The 23236-nt window shown below is 38.3% G+C and overlaps 1 protein-coding gene across 1 annotated transcript in view; it reads left to right on the top strand.

Annotated features, from left to right (window-relative positions):
* The window catches only part of SPAG6 (sperm associated antigen 6), a 58715-nt gene that overhangs the window by 10878 nt on the left and 24601 nt on the right, over nucleotides 1-23236 (top strand). Inside the window, exons 3-4 of the mRNA XM_018057089.1 lie at nucleotides 2238-2404; nucleotides 5640-5823. Of these exons, the coding sequence (XP_017912578.1) occupies nucleotides 2238-2404; nucleotides 5640-5823 (351 nt within the window). The remainder of the gene's footprint in view (nucleotides 1-2237; nucleotides 2405-5639; nucleotides 5824-23236) is intronic.

Genomic DNA, 23236 nt, shown 5'->3' on the forward strand with positions numbered 1-23236 from the left:
GAGAGGGAAATAAAAATGAATCCACAAGGAGATACCACTTCATAGCTACTAGGATGGGTTATTCTAAAAAAAATAAAATGCAAGCATTGGTGAGGATGGGGAGAAATTTAAACCCTTATACTTTGCTGGTGGGAGTTTAAAATTATGTAGGCTCAGTGTAGTGGAAAGTGGTTTAACAGTTCCTAGATACTGGTAAGGATTACACACCATTGTAAATGTGTTTCATGCCACTGAATTATACTACTGTTAAAAAACTTGAATCAAGTAATAAGCAACCACAAAGAAGAGATCAACAAATGGTTGGTTTTAGATCCAGCTTTCTAGAAGGAATCATGTTAACGTTTGGTAGTCATTCTAATACCTTATTTTGCACATTGAACTGTTTGTTGTGAGATACTTCAGAAATTATCTCTGTAAAAAGTATAGAGAATAATATAAGCAACACTTAAGGACATGGACGTGCTGAATTGTTTAACATGAGCTGTGGCCTAGGCCTGAGAAGGGGGGCTGTGTGCCTGCAAAGTTAACCAGCCCGAGCAGGATGCAAACTTGCAGCAGTGGGCTTCTGTAAAAGGATCTAACCAAGTCAAATTAGACAGAAAAAGGATCACCGAAGAACACTGGGAACCGAGAAAAGCCAGAGGTCACATCATTAAATGTTTCTGTGATAAGCATCCTTATTCTCTGTTTATGTTATTTGATAGTACTGTTTATCTTATTTTGGTCTAATTCTAAAGGTTGTTGTGTTTTCCTTTTATTTCTATTTCATGTGTTTCTGGATATAACATTACAAAAGAATATTGGTAATATGTATCTGCTTTTATAGGTCACAGTGGTATTTTTTAACAAAAGATGTAATAACATGCAAGTTGAACAGCCCACTGTAAATTAAGTTTAAAAGTCAAGGGGCACTTTGTTCTAGTTTGAACTCCGTCATCACCTTTTTTTGTAGTATTAGACTATAACACCTTAATTAAGGGGTTGCTTCCAAGATGGTACAGGGGTGAAGAATTTGCCTGCCCATTCTAAAGAAAATCCCCTGGAGTAGGAAATGGCAACCCACTCTGGTATTCTTGCCTGGAAAATTCCATGGACCTGGAGGTCTACAGTCCATGGGGTCACAAAGCGTTGGACACAACTGAGCACACAGCACAGCAGAGTTAATGTAAGTTGGAATATTGAATAAAATGATCCAAATGAAATAATTTACCCCACCTCCTCAATTTTCCATATTATTTCCATCCAGTTTTACGTATTGTTTAGTAAGTATGAATAAAGAATGTCTGAATTTGTAACCTGGCTCCTGCATTTTAGCTGTGTGATTTCCCTAATTTTTCTCAGCCTTCATTTCCACATCTGTAAAACAGACATGATAATAGGACCTACTTCATACGTTTGTTATGAGAATTCAGTGAATTGATACAGAAATAAGTTCTTAACACAATATATAAGCTACTTTTATTATTGTGCTGTGATGATGGTATTCCTACTATGTATTCAACCCTAGAATGAATATTAATGAGAGCTAGTAATGTGACATACTTCCTTATCTTAAAGAATTTATTTATTCAGAGACAATGTCAGAAATCTGAATTTACAGGCCTTTATGAATGGGAAGCCCTAGTCAAATGGCCCTTCTAACTCACCTGGCCCTGAAATAGATCCTCATAAAATTTCTGTAATAGACTCTAAGTTGGTTGGAATCAGAGGAAAAAACACCAGAAGACTTGAGAGGAAAGAACTGAACTGAGCCCTGAAAGAGATAGGGTTTGCAAAGGCTGTTGTGGGGAGGCGGGGGTGGGGTGGGGTCGGGGGGGGGGGCACATGGGGTTGAGGGCAGAGGAACACAGCTCCTCAATACCTTCCCTTCCACCCTCCCCCCCACCCCCATAACCCTGCTAGGAAGGCTTTCTAGCCTCTGTGTGCTTTATAGCCTCTCTCTGCATTCCTCGTGACATCACACGGCTAGAGTTTGCCAAATCAGGGATTTAAACTCTGGTTCTCCAAAGCCGTTCTTAGTTCCATGCTAGGCTGCTGCTTTGATAATTGCAGGTTATATTATTCTATACCTTGTCCAGTTGGCTGCTGCTTAATATCCTATTAGGTTTTAGTGGATGATTTTTGTTTGCTTGTTTTTAATAATATTTCCTTTTGCATTTTCCTATCTGCATATATGCTGAATGGTATGTTTGCTTTTTAATTTAAAATTTGCTGATTTCTTATTTCTTGTAACTTAGGCGTAATGGCTTTGCTGAGGCCTCTTCTTCTGGATGTGGTCCCAACAATTCAACAGACTGCTGCTTTGGCTCTGGGGAGACTGGCTAATTATAATGATGACCTGGCAGAAGCAGTCGTGAAGGGTGATATTCTTCCACAGCTTGTTTATTCACTGGCAGAACAAAATGTAAGAATTTTTTAAAACCACAGTTACATGATTTTTGTTTTGGATTTTAAAAAAATTGATAGTTTGGGTACAATTGCAAGTGTGTAGGCATAGAATTATTAGGATATTAATACAACCTTCAATTCTTTGAACTACACACAATAATACCTTTAGGGTGTTTTACTTTGGGGATAATAGACAGCTTTTCTGCATTACTGTTAGTATAGGAGAAAACATATTAAAGTTTTTAATGGAATTATACACACAGCAGTACTTTTATATATGGTCTTATTCAAGTTATAGGATCAGTCTTCAAAAGATGTATGGCACCCTGGGCAGATAAGTTACATACAGTAGTGTTGTGTTATTCGCTCAGTCCTACTCTTTGCGACCTCATGGACTGTAGCCTGCCAGGCTTCTCTGTCCATGGGATTCTCCAGGCAAGAATACTGGAGTGGGTTGCCATTTCCTCCTCTAGGGGATCTTCCCAACCCAGGGATCGAAACCAGGTCTCCTGGGTTGAAGGCAGATTCTTTACTGTCTGAATCTAGTTAATAGGCAATGGAAGAGATAGCTTTGAAGCAAGGAGGAAGAGAAGCATTTGAAAGCAAGGAGAATGCATGTAAGGGAAGGTTCGACAAAGCATTTTTTGCCAAGCATGCAAGCATGTCAAGCCTTTTAAAGGTCATCTAAGAGTGCTTCCATTTTTTCCCCATCCTGTCTGATTCCCTTTATGTTCCTGACAATAGTTAAGGATCTTCCTCTAGGTAGGGTCTTCTGCCTATTTGTTCCATCCTGCTGATTTATCATAACCTAGGGATGTATCTTTCTTGACATGTCTTTAAGATTAAATTATCTTTCTTACACATGTGTAACCAGAGGACAAACAATTCAATCAAAAAACGGACAAAAGACTCACACAGACATTTATCCAAAGAAAATGTACTAAGAGCCAAGATGAAAAAGTACTCAATGGCATTAGTCATTAGGAGATGAAAATCAAAACTGTGAAGAGCCAGCATTCTACCTACCAGGATGGCCATAACAAATAAAAGGAAAAAAAAAGGAAAATAGCAAGTGTTATTGAAGATGTGGAGAAGTTGTGTACAGTGGCACAGCTGCTATGGAAAACAATTTGGCAGTTCCTCAGTAAGATAAGCATAATTACTATATGACCCAGCAGTTCTACTCCTGGTTATATTTCCAAAGGAATTGAAAACAGGTGTTCAAGCAAAACCTGAACACAAATGTTCATAGCAGCATTATTTACAATAGCCAAAAGAATGACTAGATAAAGTAAATATTATATATCCATACAATGGAGTATTATCAGTTATAAAAAGGAGTGAAGTACTGGTACATTCTACGACATGGATGAACCTTGAAAAATTTATATTAAGAGGAAGAAACCAGACAAGGCTACATATCGTATGATTCCATTTATATGAAGTATCCGGAAAAGGCAAATCCATAGAGATGGACACAGATTAATGATTGCCAGGAGCTGGGGGAAGAGGGGAGTGAGAAGTGGCTACTTAATGTAGGGGATTTCTTGTTGGAGGAATGAAAATATTCTGGAACTGGATAGGTATGGTTGCACAACATTGTGAACGCACTAAATGTCACTGAATTATACACTTTAAAATGGCCAATTTTTTTTTTTTTTACAAAATGAAATAAAATTCTAATTGCTTTAAAATGTGCCTTTTTTTGTTTGTTTCAAGATTGGAGAGTCATTTGCTAATGACTTTTATCTCTAGGAGGAGTTAAAGAAATTGTATTTTTCTTGTAGGCGTTCTTTCTATCATCAAATGCTTGGACTCTTAGCTCTTCTGAGGGCAAGGTCTGTGTTTGATATCTCACATAGAAGGTTCTCTAAGGTTTTCTAAGTGTGAATGAGTGACCCTTAGTTAAAGCAACAGGGCACATGTGAGGAGAAAGTGAGAATGGGAAGCATCTTCACAGGCTTCTGTCTCCTTCCCCTTCCAGGCCTTTAACCCATTTCTCACATGAGATTTAATCTCTTCTCTATGCGTACAAAGTCCTCTGGCTTGGTTTTCCCTCCCTTTTCCCTCCAGGTTTTCTTTCGTTCCTTCCTTCCATCCTTTCTTCTTTCTTTTCTCTTCTTTTCTGGCAGTTCTTTTGGTGAGGCATTCCAGGAGAGAAGAGAGTTACAGATTTGGAGAAGCAGAAGTTAAGAGGAAGGGGGAGTGAGACAGAAGAGTATGAATTCTAGGCACTGTAGTTAATGCTAACTGTTGGTGCTCAGTAAAGTGTGAATTTGAAAATTCTGCAATAAACACTCAAATCAGCTTATGGTAATGACAAGAAATGTATCACTATTATTTTTCACAATCATGAGAAAATAATCTATGGAAAGCTACTTTAAAACTCTTCTAATTTTTGTAATGATTTAGTAGATATTTGGTTATGGACTTGTAAAATTAGACTTTGTAACAAATATTTTAATGTCTATATATGTTGATATTTAAGAAACTAAAGAAATATATCAAATCAAAACATTGTTACTAACAGTAGATTCCTTGTCTTTTCAACATATCCTAATTTTAAGATATAATCTGTTAAAATATAACTTTTGTATTTTCTCTCTCATATAATTTTTTATTGATTTTTAGTATTTCAGCCTATGTAAACAGAATGCTTTCAAAACAGTTGCTGTAGTCACCTAGTTGCTTTTTTTGTATACGCTGTGAAGAAATAGAAACTTTATCTGATGATTGCTAAGTGCACCTCAGAGCATAGTTGTTATTTCAGGATAACACGGGACACCAGAAAGGTTAGTTGAGGTCATGCTTAGAGACTGAGGGCAAGTAAAGGAAATGAATTTGTCAGGTGACAGTTTAGTTGCACGTGCTAACAATCTAGGAGTTCCCACAGGACAAACAATACCTTTCACTGTAATGCACAAACATAAATTCCCATTATTTTATGAATCTGTAGGAAATACAATGCTTACATTTTATTTTATGCAGTTTCCAAATGCATGTTTCAGAGTAAAACATTTGAAATGAAATTAACGATGTACACCGTTTCAGTTCAGTTAATGAACAAAAGCAATGGGGAAGCCTCAAAAAATCAAAATGAATTTGCAGGATGTATTTCATCTTTTGTATTTAAAAAACTGCAGAGCTTTTTTTTTTAATTTTAAATATCAGTGTCATTTTTTTATGTTTGTTGTGGTCTATTTTAACTTTTAGCTTGATTCACATTGAGTTTTGTCTATTTACCCTTGTAGCGTTTTTACAAGAAAGCAGCTGCCTTTGTGTTACGAGCAGTTGGTAAACATTCTCCCCAACTAGCTCAGGCAATAGTTGATTGTGGAGCACTGGACACACTGGTGATTTGCTTGGAAGATTTTGACCCTGGAGTCAAAGAGGCTGCAGCCTGGGCACTTGGCTATATTGCAAGACATAATGCAGGTAATGACCCTTATTATAAAATAGGATTATTAAAGTTTACATTAATTAGGTAAACCTGGTTTTGCTTACTAATAAACCATAGATATGAGGTCTTAATGATGTGTCCATACATTATGGGAGATAAGTTTTGAATGAAGGCCAAATTGTTTGGATCACAAATTCATAAAAAAAAAAAAAACCCTATACATGTCAGTCTTTATCTTAGTTAGCAAAAGAGACATTTGAAGACAGAGTGTGAAGCAGGGGAACATGGGGAGAATGAGATATTGATTGATTTAAAGACCTTGGTAAATTGGTTCTGTTACAAAATTATTAGTTTGTTACTCTCCAGGGGACATTGGGTCTTCACTCTCACTTATGGTAGGGTGTTCCAAGGTAGCCGAGAGCCATGTTGTATGAGTGAATAATGTTGAAAAGATGTGGGCATGGTAGCTTTCTAGAATATATTTGTATTCAGCCCAAGATTGGCAGGAAGACGGAGAAAGAGAAGGAGCGCCTTTTCTTACAAACTGAGCCCAGTGAGGCCATCAAGAAGGGACCTGGGCCTCTTGTGTGAAGGTTGTGCCGATACACCTGATTGGTAAAAAAGACACAGTGAACAGAATTGCCCCCACCACTTTACAGAAGTTGCTAAATAATATGCAAATAACACAATAAGAGAATAACAGTTTTTTAAACATGTAAAAATGAAAACTTTGCTAGTAATCCAAGAACTGCATAATAAAACATCAGTGAAAGTAAAGCAGAAAAAAACCCAAGTGGTTAAGAGCACTGTGGCCTTAGCTAGAATCTGAGTTTGAGTCCAAGTTCCAGTCTTTAGTTGCTGTGTTACCTTGGACATGGCTTTTAAACTGTCTGCAACTTAACTTCCTCATCTGTAAGAAAGGTTGTACTACTTCCACATTTGTTGTGAGATTGATGAGATAGGCCAGGACATGGTAAATATTCAATACATTTAATATTATTAAAACTGAAGATTTAAGAGGGCACGATGATGTTTCTATTGACAAAGGCACTAGACATTGTATGAACTTGTAGAAAGCCATGCAAATTTAAGCCATAAAAGAGTTTATGGTTACTATAGAAAGCCTGCTTTGAGAATTCATCCTAAGGATAGAATCCCACAGAATGAAGAAGCTGCATTTATGCAAATTTGTAACATCAAAGCCCCTCAAATATTTGGTAGAAATTTAGGGGTTAAATTATAGAAGTTTACTTAATGGAATCTCATTCAACAGTTATGAATCCTGCATGATAACATGAAAAAGTGATTATAATGTGAAAAATTAGAAAATTATATATTACAATTATGTGTATGTGTGAAAGTCACTCAGTCGTGTCCCACTCTTTGTGACCCCATGGACTGTACAGTCCATGGAATTCTCCAGGCCAGGATACTGGAGTGGCTAGCCTTTCCCTTCTCCAGGGGATCTTACCACCCCAGGAATCGAACCCAGGTCTGCTGCCTTGCAGACAGATTCTTTACCAGCTGAGCCATAATGATATAAAAAGAAAATAAAATCTTATATGGATATAAATTATAAGCGAGTACATGTTTGTGTTACTAGGGTTATAGAATGAAGAATATTTTAAATTCATTTTCTAGATTTTTCAATGTGCATGCATGTATAAAATAATGACTACTGTTTATTGAGTAATTACTATGTGCCTGGCTCTGTGCAGTATGCATCAGGATATTATCTCATTTTGGCTGCAGATATACTTAGGGCAGGTATTACTCTCCCTGTTAAACAGAGGAGGAGAGTGGAATGTAGAGGATGCCTGAAGTTACGTTAATGGTTGAGCCAAAATTGAAATCTAAATCTGTCTGACTCCAAAGTCATATGTTAACCCTGTACCATACAGTTTGACTGTGTACTTCTTGAAAGAGTATTGAAGAAGAAATTCAAAACAGAAACAGGAAGTGGCTGTCCCATAGTTATGTTTAATTTGGTTTTTAAATGATGACATTGCTGGAGACAATAAAATGATGTAAAAATAAATCAAGAGAGAAAATTATTTGTCATGCTTAGAATGATTCAGAATTGGTACAATAAAATTATTTCCTTAATATCTGAATTTTGGTTTTCCAAGTAGGTTCACCTTAGGGCTATTGCTTAATACATGTTGATTGAGAAAACTAAGGCAGTGTTTTAAATTAGAAGCTGGTTATCATGGGGAAACTACATGAGTATATTTAGTCTTTTTTTTTTTTTAATGTCAGAGGACTTTACAAATTGTAACATGAGTATTTTAAAGGGTGATGCAAAAGAACTTTGAGGACAACTGTGCAGATAGTCTGTCAGGCGGGTGCCCACAGATAACCTTTCCATATCTCCCTTTTGTTGAATCTGAGGCTAAATGATTATAGTTTATAAATAGGCTCTTTCTAAGGGATTCCATTCCAATTTCTTGCTATAATCTGGCTCCCACATGGAATTCCCAGTGTAATTTCAATATTTCACAGTCATTAGGGGCTTGGGACCCAGAAGCTCCCAGAAGGGATTACTGAATAGATTTCTCAGAAGGAAAGGGAATTGTTATCTAGTAAGCAGTAAGTCATAATTCACATCCTGAATATCAGTGAAAAGAGAAGATTTACCTTCAAATGACCTGATTTCTTTCTTGATGATCTCCTAAAAATGGAATATATTGAGATGGAAGGGATTCATTCAGCGTTTTCTTCTGGGAATTAGTGGTAAATTGTTTGATTAGGTAGTTTAAGAAATATAAACCTTAAAGGAGATACAAGAGAAATGACCTTTAAGGGCAATAGAAAGAAAACGTTTTGCGTGTAGGAAACAAAAATAAAGTAAACACACAATTATTAGAAGAGGAAATCAGTAGGCATCATCTGATGTTTCCTTATTTGAAAAATACAATTTCTAAAAGCTACTTGTACATATAGATTTTAAGGCATTGTACAGATAACCAAAGGAAGCTGGAGGCTAACCATCAGAAATGGTGGTCATAGACTCTATCATGGAAATTTAATGAGACGATTTGTAACTCTGAGAAAATCGTCTCATTAAATTTCCATGATAGAGTCACCAGTTATTGAATACACACCTCTTTGAAGAAAAATAAACTACCTCTTTCTGTTTTGGGTTCCTTAAGAAAGGCTCAGACTGATTGTCGCTCTTCCTCTAACGTGCTACAGTCTCCCCCTCAGCAGAATTATTCTGGTTGCGTATTTACCTAACTAGTGTCCAATCTCTCATTATTTTCAAGAACTAGTCTTGCTTTTGGAACTACAAGGGGTGAGGCCAGAGGAACGGTGGGCTCTGCTGCCTTTGTGCTCCCACTGGGAGGGCCCAGGCCTTCCTTCCTCCCCACTCTGCCTGGGGGCCTGGCTCTAGCCTTGCACCAGTGGGTGACACAGAAGCTCCATGGAGAAGTGCTGCCGGTGACCTGGGTGGAGTGTGTGGCAGCTGTCACAGCACTAGGGGACTGAGGTGGGAGCAGTGGCCTGGCGGCAGCCTGAGGAAAAAAAAAAAACCACGTAGGTGTTTTGGAGGAATGCTCTTCCATGTTTCGGCTAACAAGAATTAAGTTTTAAGCGTTTGTTTAGGAGCTTTAGCTAAAAACACTGTCTCTTGTAAACTTTGTTTCCTATAAACCTTTGCTGTCTCTGAGTAAACCTTGGCAAGTTCTCAGTACTGGCAAAGTGGAATAGGTTGGATTAAGTGTCCTAAAACACTTTAATTATTAACACAATCACCCTATTACAGATGAGGAAACTGAAATAGAGAGGTTAAAGGATTTATTCTGGTCAGACGGCAGTTTATGGCAGAGCTGTTTGGCCATTACTCAGAAGCCTTCAGAGATTCTTCCTTTTTATAATGTGAGAAAGGCAAGTGTATGAAAACTCATCACTCTTCTTCTTAAGCTCCTTGCAGTATCTGCAAGTCTCGCCAGATACTTCTGTTCTTTATTCCCAATGACTGGTTCCACATGTGTGACTATGCTGTCTCCCTGGGACCTGATTTATCTCCTTAGGACCTAAATCAAAAGAGAGACTTCCCTCCCTGCTTGGTAGTGGTCAGGAGAGGGGATGGCTGCAGCCCCAGATGAGCAGTGCTTAGCGGGCTCAGCTGATTAGGATTCCACAGCAACAGTGAGTCGACTGTGTCTTGTTCACCAAGTAGATAACGTAAGGGAGGAATCCAGACAGAGCTGGATGGCCTGATTCTTTTCTGTGTCATTTAGAATGATGAAATGATAAAAAGAAAAAATAATTTTAAAAATCAGAGTTTTTACATATATTCTTCTTGTGCCACTCATGCCACCCATATATAAATACCAGTAGTCTATATCGTGTGGAACAGGCTTAGGTTGCAGTAATTAATTTTTTTAAAATCTACATGTTAGTGACAAATATCTGAGATAATTAGGAATTCTGTACTGTAGGTATTAGAGTAAGGAAGGAGGGGAAGAAGGGGACAAAAGGATGGCAATTCTCTGTTAAAAGCCTTAAAGACTTTAGTGATACCTGTAGATAATAAGTTGGTTTCTGTGCCATCTTTTTATAACTTATTTTATCTTGGAGGGGTTGAGGAACACATAAGCATAGAGGAAAATGATGTATATGAGATTATATGTATTATATATTATACCAATTTTGACACTAACATTTATTTCTACCAACACTTTTCTCCTTATTTAGGTGTTGGTAAAAAAAGATGAAAGTGAAAATAAATGTCTCTTCTATGTTCTTTGGGCATAGACACCAAATGTGTTAAAGTAACATTAAAAAAAAATAAATTTATTTATTTATTTATGGTTTACTTTATTTTTGGCTATGCTGGATCTTTATTGTAGCACGGGCTTTTCCCTAGTTGTGGAGAGCAGAAGCTATTCTCTAGCTGCAGTGTGTGGAGAGGGCAATGGCACCCCACTCCAGTTCTCTTGCCTGGAAAATCCCATGGAGGGAGGAGCCTGGTAGGCTGCAGTCCATGGGGTCGCGAAGAGTCAGACATGACTGAGCGACTTCACTTTTACTTTTCACTTTCATGCATTGGAGAAGGAAATGGCAACCCACTCCAGTGTTCTTGCCTGGAGAATCCCAGGGATGGGGGAGCCTGGTGGGCTGCCGTCTCTGGGGTCGCACAGAGTCGGACACAACTGAAGTGACTTAGCAGCAGCAGCAGCTGCAGTGTGTGGGTGTGTCATTGTGGTGGTTTCTCTCATTGTGGAGCGCAAGCTTCAGCAGTTGCAGCTCCTAGACTCCAGAGCACAGGCTCAATAGTTGTGATGCACAAGCTTAGTTGCTTGGCAGCATGTGGGATCTTCCTGTACCAGGGATTGAACCCGTGTCTCCTGCTTTGGCAAGTGGATTCTTCACCATTGAGCCATCAGGGAAGCCCTAAAATAACATTTTTAATTGTAACTTTTACTCAGTGGTAACCTAATTTGTTAGTCTCTTTTAGGGTTAGTTTGTATGCTGGTAAAAAATTATATGTGAGTTTTTCTGTATTTTTATTTCTTGTGATTTTTAAAGTACAGACTTTTGATTAATAAAATCTTCTAAGCTTTCTTTGCATTTTTTTTGGAATTCAGAATATGGAACAATAAAATATAATTCTGTAATCTCAGATCCCCAAGTCACTGAGAACTACAACTTTATATAAAGGCTAGCAAGTAATTTCTTTATCTCCATCATCATCATCATTGTAATTATCAAAAAGTATTTAAGGCATTTATGTGTATGTTACCATGTCTTTTGTTACTGTACAAGGTAAAATAAGTTGGCTAACATCTCACCTCTAAGATTTTATAATCTAAGATGGAAGAATTGAAACAGTGAGCATAGAAGTCATCCAGAGAGCTGACCAAATATTGAACAGAAAGGTACAATATTATCTTAAGAATATGAATAATACATTGGGTGATTTTACTTTGGCTCAAGTGAAAGACAAATTGTGAGTTATGTTTTTTTACTGTGCTAGAAAGGGGAATCTTTACTTTGTTCTTAAAAATTTTGTTATATCCAGATAACTTCTGAACTCTGTTGGGCATAGATATAAAAGGAAAGTGACATTGATAATGATAAACACACACACCTACAATCAATTAATCTTTGACAAAGGAGGCAAGGATATACAATGAGAAAAAGTCTCTTCAGCAAATGGTGTTAGGAAAGTTGGGACAACCACATGTAAATCAGTGAAGTTAGAATATACCCCCTCACCATACACAAAAATAAACTCAAAATGGCTTAAAGACAAACATTAAGACATGACACCATGACACTCCTAGAAGAGATCATAGGCAAACATGCTCTAATATAACTTGCACCAATGTTTTCTTCACTCAGTCTCCCGAGGCAATAGAAATAAAAGCAAAAACAAACAAATGGGACCTAATCAAACTTACAGGCTTTCGCACAGCAAAGGAAACCACAGACCAAATGAAAAGATAGCTTATAGAATGGAAGAAAATATTTGCAAACAATGTGACTCACAAGGGCTTAATTTCCAAAACATACAAACAGCTCATACAACTATAACTCAACAACAGCAGAAACAACCAATCAAAACATGGGCAGAAGACCTCAATGTCTTCTTTCTGCAGAGAAGAAATACAAATGTCTAATAGGCACATAAAAAAGATGCTCAATATCACTAATTTTTAGAGAAATGCAAGTCAAAATGACAATGAGGTACTACCTAACATCAGTCAGAATGGCAATTATCAAAAAGTCACAAATAACAAAATGCTTGAGAGGGTATGGAGAAGAGGGAACCCTCCTATACTGCTGGTATGAATGTAATTTGGTACAGCCACTATGGGAAACAGTATGGAGGTTCCTCAGAAAGCTAAAAATAGAGTTGCTGAATGATCCAGCAATTCTCTTCCTGGACATATATCCAGACAGAACTCTAATTCAGAATGATACATGTACCCCTACATTCACAGCAGCATTATTCACAATAGCCAAGACATGGAAACAAATGTCCATTGACAGATGAATTGATAAAGAAGATGCAGTACATGTATGTAATGGAATACTACTCAGCCATAAAAATGAATGAAATAATGCCATTTGCAATAACATGATGGACCTAGAGATTATTAAGTGAAGTAAGTTAGAAAAAGAAAGACAACTACCATAGAATATCACTTATATGTGGAATCTAAAATATGACACAAATGAAACTCCTAGAGCATAGGCAAAACACCTGTCTATGAAATAGATAAATTCACCTATCTATGGAATAGAAGCAGATTCAGGGACAAGGAGAACAGACTTATGGTTGCTAAGAGGGAGGAGGTTGGGAAAGGGATGGAGTGGGAATTTGGGGTTAGCAGATATAAGCTAATGTATATGGAATGGATAAACAACAAGTTCCTGGTAATTAGGAAAATTTTAGGCATGACTGGAACAACGTTCATATGTGAATCTACTTTTTCAACTGTAAACTTTTTGGACTCTAAATACTGTAGATCGAGCATTTCCAATAAAAATTTAGCAGCTAAATTGAGACAGGCTGTAAGTGCAAAATATACACTGGATATCCAAGACTTGATGTGAAGAAAAAAGTATAAAGTATCTCATTAAAACTTTTAAATATTGATTACATGTTGAAATTATAGTATTTTGGATATATTGTGTTAAACAATGTGATTATTTAAAAATTTTATTTTAAATTTATTTTTAAATTAGAGGATAACTGCTTTACAATGTTTTATTAGTTTCTGCTGTACAACAATGTGAATCAGCTATAAGTATACTTATATGCAGGCTTCCCAGGTGTCTCGGTGGTAAAGAATCTTCCTGCCAATGCAGGAGATGCAGATTTGATCCCTGGGTCAGGAAGATCCCCTGGAAAAGGAAATAGCAACCCACTGCAGTATTCTTGCCTGGGAAATCCCATGGACAGAGAAGCCTGGTCGGCTATACTCCATGGGGTCGCAAAGAGTTGAATAGGACTTAGCAACTATACAACAAAAACAATGCATATATCCCCTACCTCTTGAGTCTCCCTCCCATCACCCCCGCCATCCCACCCCTCTAGGTCATCACAGACACCAAGCTGAGCTTCCTGTTCCATACAGCAGCTTCCCACTAGCTATCTGTTTCACACATGATAGTGTATATATGTCAATGCTACACTCTCAGTTAGTCCCATGCGCTCCTTCCCCCCACCCCCGCCCATGTCCACAAATCTGTTCTCTACATCTCCGTCTCTATCCCATGATTAAAATTAATCTCACCTATTTCTTTTTACTTTTTAAGTGTGGCTACTAGAAAATTTTAAATATGTGGCTCATGTTCCCATCTGACAGTACTGACTTAGAATTCCTGTGCTGTGCTGTGTGTTTTTCCGTTAAAAGGCAATGAAGTGGTGATGGTGTGGCCTCAAAAAGTCACTTAATATGCTGAAATTAATCAGTATAGCTGAATGGTGATATGTAGTAAGTTGAGGAACATGGAACTAAATGTACTATTTGGAGAGAAATAAATGATGAGTCAACTTCAAGCAACCACTTACTAATGTAAGGGCTGAAATATACTTTATAAGTGGCCAAACTACCAGACTTGCACATTGTCAGTGGGGCCCCATATTGATAATCCCCTTTGGAAAACAGTATTGCAGTGCTTATTACCTTGACCTATATGAGATTACCTATATTTGATTGGTCTTGACTTAACAAAAACAGCAGTTTCTGTGGCTTAATCTAAAAATATCAAGAACCTCTGAAGCAGGGCAGCTGAAGCCTGTGCTCTGGACAACCTAGAGGGATAGGGTGGGAAGGGAGGTGGGAGGGGGCATTCAGGATTGGGGGGACACATGTATACCTATGGCCTGTTCATGTTATGTATGGCAAAAACCATCACAATATTGTATAATAATTATCCTCCAGTTAAAATAATTAATTTGAAAAGCCACCATTCTTCTCAGGACCACCTCCTCAGAGCATCTGTCTTAAGCAAATACACACATGCATGCACACACAGACGAATGTGTATGTTTGTCTAACGTGTGGAATATGCATGTATGAATAGAGGACCCAGGGTAGCTAGACTCCAAGAATCCCCTCAAATGTCCCGCATTCTGGCATTCTCACCCTGGTACAGTCCCTCCCATATCACGCCAGGATTGATCTGTGTTACCACTAGACTGCAGCAGAAACAATGGTCTGCCGCTTCTGAGCATGGGTGACCAGCTTTACAAGCCTTTACAATGATTCTGTTTTGGGGATCTCTCATCACTTGGCTGGAGGGAAGCCACTGCTATGACATGAGGACCCTCAGGTAGCCCAAGGAAAGGCCTGTGTTGTAAGGTCTTTGACAGCCAGCAAGAAATGGAGTGTTCTAGAACTATGTGGGTGAGCTTGGAAGCAGATACTACCCCACTTGTGCCTTCAGAGATGACTGCATCCCCCACAGACAGTGTAGTAGCAATTTCATGAGAAATTCCAAGCCTGAACCACCCAGCTAGACTGCTCATGGATTTCTGACCCACAGAAAGTGTGAGAGAGAAAATGATGCTTTAAGTCGCTGAGTTTGGATCAGTTGGTAGGTAGCAGTGCTTAAATGGGCTTCCCTGGTGGCTCAGAGGTTAGAGCGTCTGCCTCCAATGCTTGAGACCCAGATTTGATCCCTGGGTCAGGAGGATCCCCTGGAGAAGGAAATGGTAACCCACTCCAGTATTCTTGCCTGGAGAATCCCATGGACAGAGGAGCCTGGCCGGCTATATAATCTTAAAGCACTGTACTTAATAATGCAAAACCCCAAACCCACAAAACAATTAAGTGTCCTGAGTTGGGGGGATGGTTAAGTAAACTATAGCATATTTGCTCAGTGGGATATTATGCAATTATTAACACTGTTGGGGCAGCTCATCCTCAGGAATAAAAGTGGACAGTGGAGGCCCAAGGGTAACTTCAAGGAACCACTCAGAAGGAGTCATACCAAGAACTGCTGGCCAGGGAGCCTTTGTATGAAAACGTCCTGTACACTTTCTATCCATCTAGTATTTCGTTTCTGTTTCCTCTCTCCTTTGTGTGTTCTCATAGAGAATTCCGCTAGGGCACAGCTGACCCTTTACTGTTTAGCCTCCTCTGTTAGCCTGAGCTCCTAGGGGCCTGAAGCAAATAACAAATGCCAATGAAGTTTGAAGGTTCAAAGTTTAATAAAATCTTTTTAAAAATCTTAAAATCCACTTAAGATTGTTTTGTTTTGTTTTTGCAGATTGTAGGTAGAGTGAAACTACAATTGTGGTTGCAATATTATATAAAGCAAGTGGAAATGTATTTTTTGTTTGGGTGTTTTTTTTTGTGGGGGGTGCTGTGCCACACGGCATGTGGAATTTTAGTTCCCTGACCAGGGATTGAATCCACATCTCCTGTGTTGGAAACACGGAGTCTTAAACTTAACCTGGATTGCCAGGGAAGTCCCTAAAGCAAGTGGAAATGAATGGAAACATTTCTAGATACAAAAAGAAAAAGCTGATTCCAAGTAATTTATTGTTTCATCCCAAGAGCCCTCCAGACCCTCTCTGTAGGTCTGCCTTCTTTCATTCAGCCTAGTCTCAGCTGTTGAGTAGTTATAAGTATGAAACTGAAAGTCACTAAAATTGGGGTTTTAAAAATTGCTATATATCTTATGCTACTTATTATCTTCCAAGGCCATACCAAAGTCTTTGTTTTTTCCCACCTTCTCTTTTCTCTCATCTCCACTTCTTGACTTTTCCTTTCCGTATTTTGAAGCTTTTTTTTTTTATGCTTGAGCCTTGTATAAGTGTGCCATCTTTCCAGCTGATTGTAATTTTTTACTAAGGCCCCATTAACTCCAGATCAATGGCTTATTTGACTCACTTGACTTTTTAAAGGAGCTAGAATTATTTAACCTTCAAAGCATATGTATGTATTTATGTATGGATGGATGTACATTAACCTTTAATCTCTCAAACAGTCAACCCATGTGTAAGGGTTAGATGGATGGTTCTGAAGATTGGGTGGAGAGAAATGGTATGGAAATGATGAGCAGGAAAAACGGCATTTGTGAGGGTGGGGGATAAATAAAAATCATAGATTAGATTTTTTTCATAATAATATGCAAATTCCTTCTACTTTTTCACACTCCCACCTGCAATTGGAGAGTCTACTTCTCAACTCAGAATTATAGCTCTAGTTAACTGTAAACTGCAGGAGAATGTTGCCTCTCTCAGATGTATTGGTGTAGATAAAGGTTTCTTGCTAGCTGGGTTCCATGTCTGCCTCCTCCTCTTCACATCCCTGCGTAATCTGCTTCCATGTTGCACAAAAGATATATAGCAGAAGTGATGGTATGTGCCTTCTGAGCTTAGATTATGAAAGACTACAGCTTTTGTCTTGGGTTCTCTCCTTTGGATCTCTCACTCTTGGGGAAGCCTCATTGGGAGCAGCCTATGGAAAGACCCAGAAACAGGGAGGAACTGATGCCTTCTTCCAACATTCCCATTGCTGTGCTGGGAAAAGATGCTGTAGACCCAGTCAAGCCTGCGATACCTGCAGCCCTAGCTAATGGCTTGATTGCAACCTCGTGAGAGGTCACCGCCGGAACCTCCAGCTGAGCTGCTCCCAGATTCCTGACCTATAGAAACAATAAGACTATACATGCTTCCTGTTTTAAGCAGCTGAGTTTGGTGTGATGTTACATAGCAGTATGTAACAACCCATTGTAAACAATGGGTTAGACCAAAAACTAGACAAATTCTTCTACTTTGGATTTGACATTTCTAAAGTCAAACTGGAGTATGCTGTGCTGTGCTTAGTTGCTCAGTCACATCTGACTCTTTGCAACGCCACGGACTGTAGCCCATCAGGTTCCTCTACTGGAGTGGGTTGCTATGCCCTCCTCCAGTGGATCTTCCCAACTCAGGGATTGAACCCAGGGCTCCTGCACTGCAGTCATTCTTTACAGTCTGAGCCACCAATGGTCAGCATATAACCAACTTTGGTGATTGCAGCTCCGTATTTGTTTTGACTGTGACTTCACCAAATCATGAAAAACTTGGTTGAATGGCTTGATAATGTAAGATTAACATCATAAGTTGTAGCCAAATCTAAAATCTTTTTTTAACCTGCTTTATTTCAAAAAGGTTTTGAAGTAATACAGTTATGTGTTTTACAGCCAGATGCAAAACCAGCCTATCTTTTAAACCGATAAATAGGGCAAACTAAATGCAAAGAAATAATGATTCATAATTTTATTTTTAATGAAGCAAATACTGTAAAACAAAACTTTTTGTTGGGTTTAAAAACAGTGAGTTACAAGCAGTGTTTGGAAAAATATATAGCAATAAAGTTAAAAGAAATTAGAGTCTCTGAGGTGTTTGAGTTGCCTAATTACTTTTGAATTAGTGTGCTAAATGTATATACATATTTTTTCCTTTCTTTTTTCTTTGTGGAGAACCTCTTCATTTTGAGTCCTTTTTGTGAATTCTCATAATGGATCACTTAATTTTGCTCAAATTCTTCCCTCCTACATTGCCATTGTGAGCAGGAAAATTAGCTGAGTATCATAATATATGTTTAGATTAATCCTTTTATTATAAGCCAGTTTTTAGGTTTTTGTCAGTTTCTTGGAATTCACCTCTGAATTTTCTTATATAACCACAATAAATGTTTCTTCCTTTATGACTCCACAACATGTCTTCAAGAATCAAAAGTAGAGAGAACTACACCTTTTTCACATCCAGAAAGTCCCCACAGCTCATTTCAGAAGGTTTTAAGCCTAAGATTGTAAAATGATGAACATACTTTATTTGGCCCGCACTGTGTTGTTTTAAGGGGCTTCCCAGGTGGCACTAGTGGTAAAGAACCCATCTGCCAATGCAGGAGACATAAGAGAAGTGGATTCTATCCCTGTGTTGGGAAGATCTCCTGGGGCGGGGCATGACAACCCACTCCAGTATTCTTGCCTGGAGAATCCCATGGATAGAGGAGCCTGGCAGGCTACAGTCCATGGAGGTCGCAAAAGAGTCAGACACGACTGAAGTGATTGAGCACGCACGCATGCATGTTGTCTTACACAGTGGTTTTTTTGTTTTGTTTTGTTTTTTAAAGTTTCCAAAACTTAAAAACAAGGCAATCATATGTCTGGCTTCTCTGGAAAAATCCAAGGATCTGACCGCGGTTAGGTCTGCATTCCCACGCGGCAGCGCTGGGCTGAAGAAGCCGAGTAGTTGGTACTCCTTGTATCTGGTGTATATGTTTTTCCAGTTTACTATGCTTGCCACTTGGTTATTGTTCCTCTGGCTTCACTTAATTTAATTACTTGCCTGGGCCCCGTCTTTACCACTGCTGATCTAACCAAACCAAGAGCTGTAACAGTTAAGAGGGGTGAAGGCCATGGTGGTTGTTTAGCCGTGTCCAACTCTTTTGTGACCCCATGGACTGTAGCCTACCAGAGTCCTCTGTCCATGGGTTTTCCCAGGCAAGACTACTAGAGTGGGTTGCTGTTTCCTTCTCCAGGGGATCTTCCCAACCCAGGGATTGAACCTACAGCTTCTGCCTTGGCAGGCGAATTCTTTACCACTGAGCCGCCAGAGAAGCCCTAAGGCCATCATGAGCGCTGTTAAAGCAAAATCACTTTTGCCTGATGCACCTGGTTTTACCTGTACCTATTATACACTGATGGACTTTCCTGTCTGTGTTGTTTCTGTCTAGTTAGCATAAAGTCATTTATAATATTTGATTCATCCAGCTTTAGATACTAGTAATCTTATGAATGTTGTTGATCTCAAATGTCCCCCCTTTTATCTGTGTCTCTTTTTGTTCAAAAAATTAAATCTGAAGTCATACTGAGCTTGTCACAGTTCCATAGAGATGGTTGCCTCATTTCCTTCACTCAGCAATGAGGTATTGAGGAGGCCTAAGAGAACTAGTTATTCCTTGGCTGAAAATAGCTGACCGTCAGATTTGAGGACTATATATCAGTTGTCTACATGCATGCAATCAATGGCTTTAATTATTATTTATGAATAAGGAAGGTGCTATTGGATAGCTTTATTTCCACTGACAATTTGAAGCCTAAAAAATTGTTTAAATTGAATAACACTTAGCATTTTAAAAATGTAATATTTTAACTGTAACAAAGGCATGAATAAGACAAGAAGGAAAGTGTGAAAAAGTGAATAGTATTTCTAGAATATATTTGTAATTTTTCAAAGAATAATTATGCATTCTTTCCTAATTTGTTTAAAGGAGATATACCTTCCCACCATTTTTAAAAATAAGAAACTTTTTTCCATATTGAGAAGTAAGCTAAAGTATTTATATTTCTTTTTCCTTTATAATAATAATGTTAGTATAGTTAGCCCCAGCAGTAGCTATGTGTATAGTCAAAGATGTGTTCATATTTCTTTTATTTTAAAAAAATAATTACATTGAAGAAAATTTGGCAAATAGAGAAGAAAATATATCACCAATAGTGCCATAAACCCCACTGAAATCCTGTTAATGTGTTGGTATAACAGGAAACCTTTTTTCTCTGTTGTTGTTTTTTTTTCTTTTGGCATAACTACTTCTAATCCTGCTGGTTACCTAACAGTATATGATTATGTCACATGTTCTTGCATAAAAGAAGATATAGTTGTTAAAAATTCACTTTTTGAAGATTCATTTAAAATTTACAAGGAGGTTAAGATATTTTCCCACACTGAAAATAAATTTCTTGGCTTGTTTTTTCCCCTGGTCAAAACTTTTATGAACATCTGTACATATCAGTCTTTGATTTCCAAAGTGTAATAATTAATTAAACAACCCAAACTCATTTCCATGTTAGAGTTAAAATGAATTCTGTGAGATTTCTCCTATGGGGAGTAACTTTAAAAAATGTGTTTATTTATTTGGTTGTGTTGAGTCTTAGTTGCCTCAAGCAGGATCTTTTAGTTGCAGCTTGTGGGACTGAGTTCCCTGACCAGGGACTGAACCCGGTCCCCTGGGTTGGGAGCACAGAGTCTTAGCCACTGACCACCAGGGAAGTCCTCTCTGGGTATTAACTTTTAAGTATACCAGATTTTTATAAGGGTTTCAGTTATTCCTGCCCTTTTTTTTTTAAGAATAGAAAAGTATAGGGAAGAAGAAAAGGGGAGATGGAAGGAAAATGGGAAGCCCTGCCTGAAATTGCACCCTGTGTATATTTCCCCAAACACTTCCCGTCCTTGACTCCCAGCCCCACTCTGCACTGCGGTCTGTTCACACATTCACCTTTAGCAAAGTCCACCAGGACAGAACAATGTTTTACTCTATTTGGCTTCCCCAAGATCTAACTAACCAAGTTTCTGGCACACAGTAAGCATGTAATGAACACTAAATGACCAGAAAAAAAGAGCAAAATATGTGCATACACCAAGCCTGAGAGAGGACAGAATCATATCAGTATGGCTGGGGCTGTAAGTCAGACTATCAACCACATGGCTTAAGCCTGAGGATGTTTTTTCATTTCACATGACACAAAATTCAGAGTCAGGGCCATTCCAAGGTTGGTTATGCAGCTGAACAGTGTCACGGGGGACCCAGATGTTTCTTATTTTTGTACTCAGCCATCCTCAGCATATTGGCGATTTCTCCTATTACAGTTGCAAGATGGCTGTAGGAGTTCCCAGATGTCATTTGCAGGCAGATGTACCCATGTCCAGCACAGATGAGGTGGTGTTTCTTCCTGTGTATCTCTGTTTATTACAGAGGAAAATCTGTCACAGATGCTTCCAGCTGACTTCTGCCCAGGTCCCATTTGCCAGGATTGGTTCACAAACCCATGCCCTGACTGACAAGAAGCCAAGTGCGACTGGTACAGAAATACCAGAGGAAGCAATGGTATGGAAGAGAAGAAAGGTACACCACGGGAAAAAAGAGCAGTAGAGGCAGGATGAAATAGTTAGCCTGTGGTTTGTGTAATATATGTGTAGTATGGCTTGCATTATTCTAATGTAATATGTATATGTACTCTTACCTGTATATATGTCTTGTACCCAGTATATGTATGAAAGTGGTTGAACAGTATTGTTTATTAATAACAATGTGTGCCATCTAAGAGCAGAGCCAGGTTTTGAAGGACCGTGTAAACTGGAGAGGTAAAGTATATGAAACTCAAGTACAGCATTGATTGCTAGGCCCCATCCAGGTCCCCAGAAGCTTCATTCCCTTCAGGCAAGCCTTTCTTTGGTTCCCTCATCCTTCCCATTATTTAGCATCACTATTTCAGAAAGAATGGAAAACAGCTTTAGATGGGAATGGGTAACAAGCTAGAAAAACTGGGGAGTTCAGGGAAAGGAGGATAATGGTACTCAATTATTCAAGGAAAGAATAAAATGTATGGGAGTTACAACGATAATATTTGTTTTAAAGAACTTTGTTTTCATTAATAGTACTTTTAGTTGTTCACTGTATATTCTTTACTCTTAGAAACAGTGTGTAAAAATGAATATACGTACATAGATAAAGTAATCCTTATGCTTTCTCAAAATATGTAGCCCAGTAGAGTTGACCTTGAACGATGTGGGAGTTAGAGGTGCTGACCCTCCCTGGAGTGGAAAATCTTGAGTATAATTTATAGTCAGCCTTCATATTATCACTTCCTGCATGTCTGAGATTCTGAATCCAATCAACCACTGATGGTGCAGTACCGCAGAGTTTATCATTGAAAAAGCCCACCTGCAAGTGTACCCACCTGGATCAAATCCAGTGTTGTTCAAGGGTCACCTGGATATATAGATTCCAGGCACCCTTGTATATGGCTATATAAAGTTGATGTTACCATACAACAGGGAGGTCTGGCATGCTGCAGTCCATGGGGTCACATAGAGTCAGACACAATGGGGCGACTGAACAACAGCAACAACCATACCACACCTGTATAATTTAATTGAATTAAATTAACATGCTAATTATTAAAGTAGAATATAAAAATTATATCTGGAAATTGCATGATATCACACCTTTATGTTTTCTTCCCTTTTCCCTTGGGAAGAAAGAGTGATCACCTGCTTTACCTGCTATATTGTTGGTCTTCAGGGAATGGCAGTAGAATCTCAAAGAGGTTTCCAAGGAATGTCTTCTATTGATTTGAGGTGGATATTCCAGTCAGTTGCTGCTGTTGTCTTTTTTTTTTTAATTAAAAAATTATTTTTTATTTTTACTTTTTGGGCATACTGTGCAGTATGTGAAATCTTATTTCCCTGAACAGGGATTGAATTCATGCTCCCTGTAGTAAAAGCAGAGTCTTAACCACTGGACCACCAAGAGAGTCCCCTCCCTACCTTTTTTTTAAAAGACATATTCCTCTTATCTGCCTCTGGTTCTTGAGATTACGTATTAACTTCCCATTGTATTTCATATTTCACACTGGATTTTTAAATTGAAACATATTTGCTAATCAGCGTAGTGTTAATTTGTAGAAGTGTATCATTTGCACCAGCGT

This window comes from Capra hircus, chromosome 13 (genome assembly GCF_001704415.2).
Source record: "Capra hircus breed San Clemente chromosome 13, ASM170441v1, whole genome shotgun sequence".
In the NCBI taxonomy this organism is placed as follows: domain Eukaryota; kingdom Metazoa; phylum Chordata; class Mammalia; order Artiodactyla; family Bovidae; genus Capra; species Capra hircus.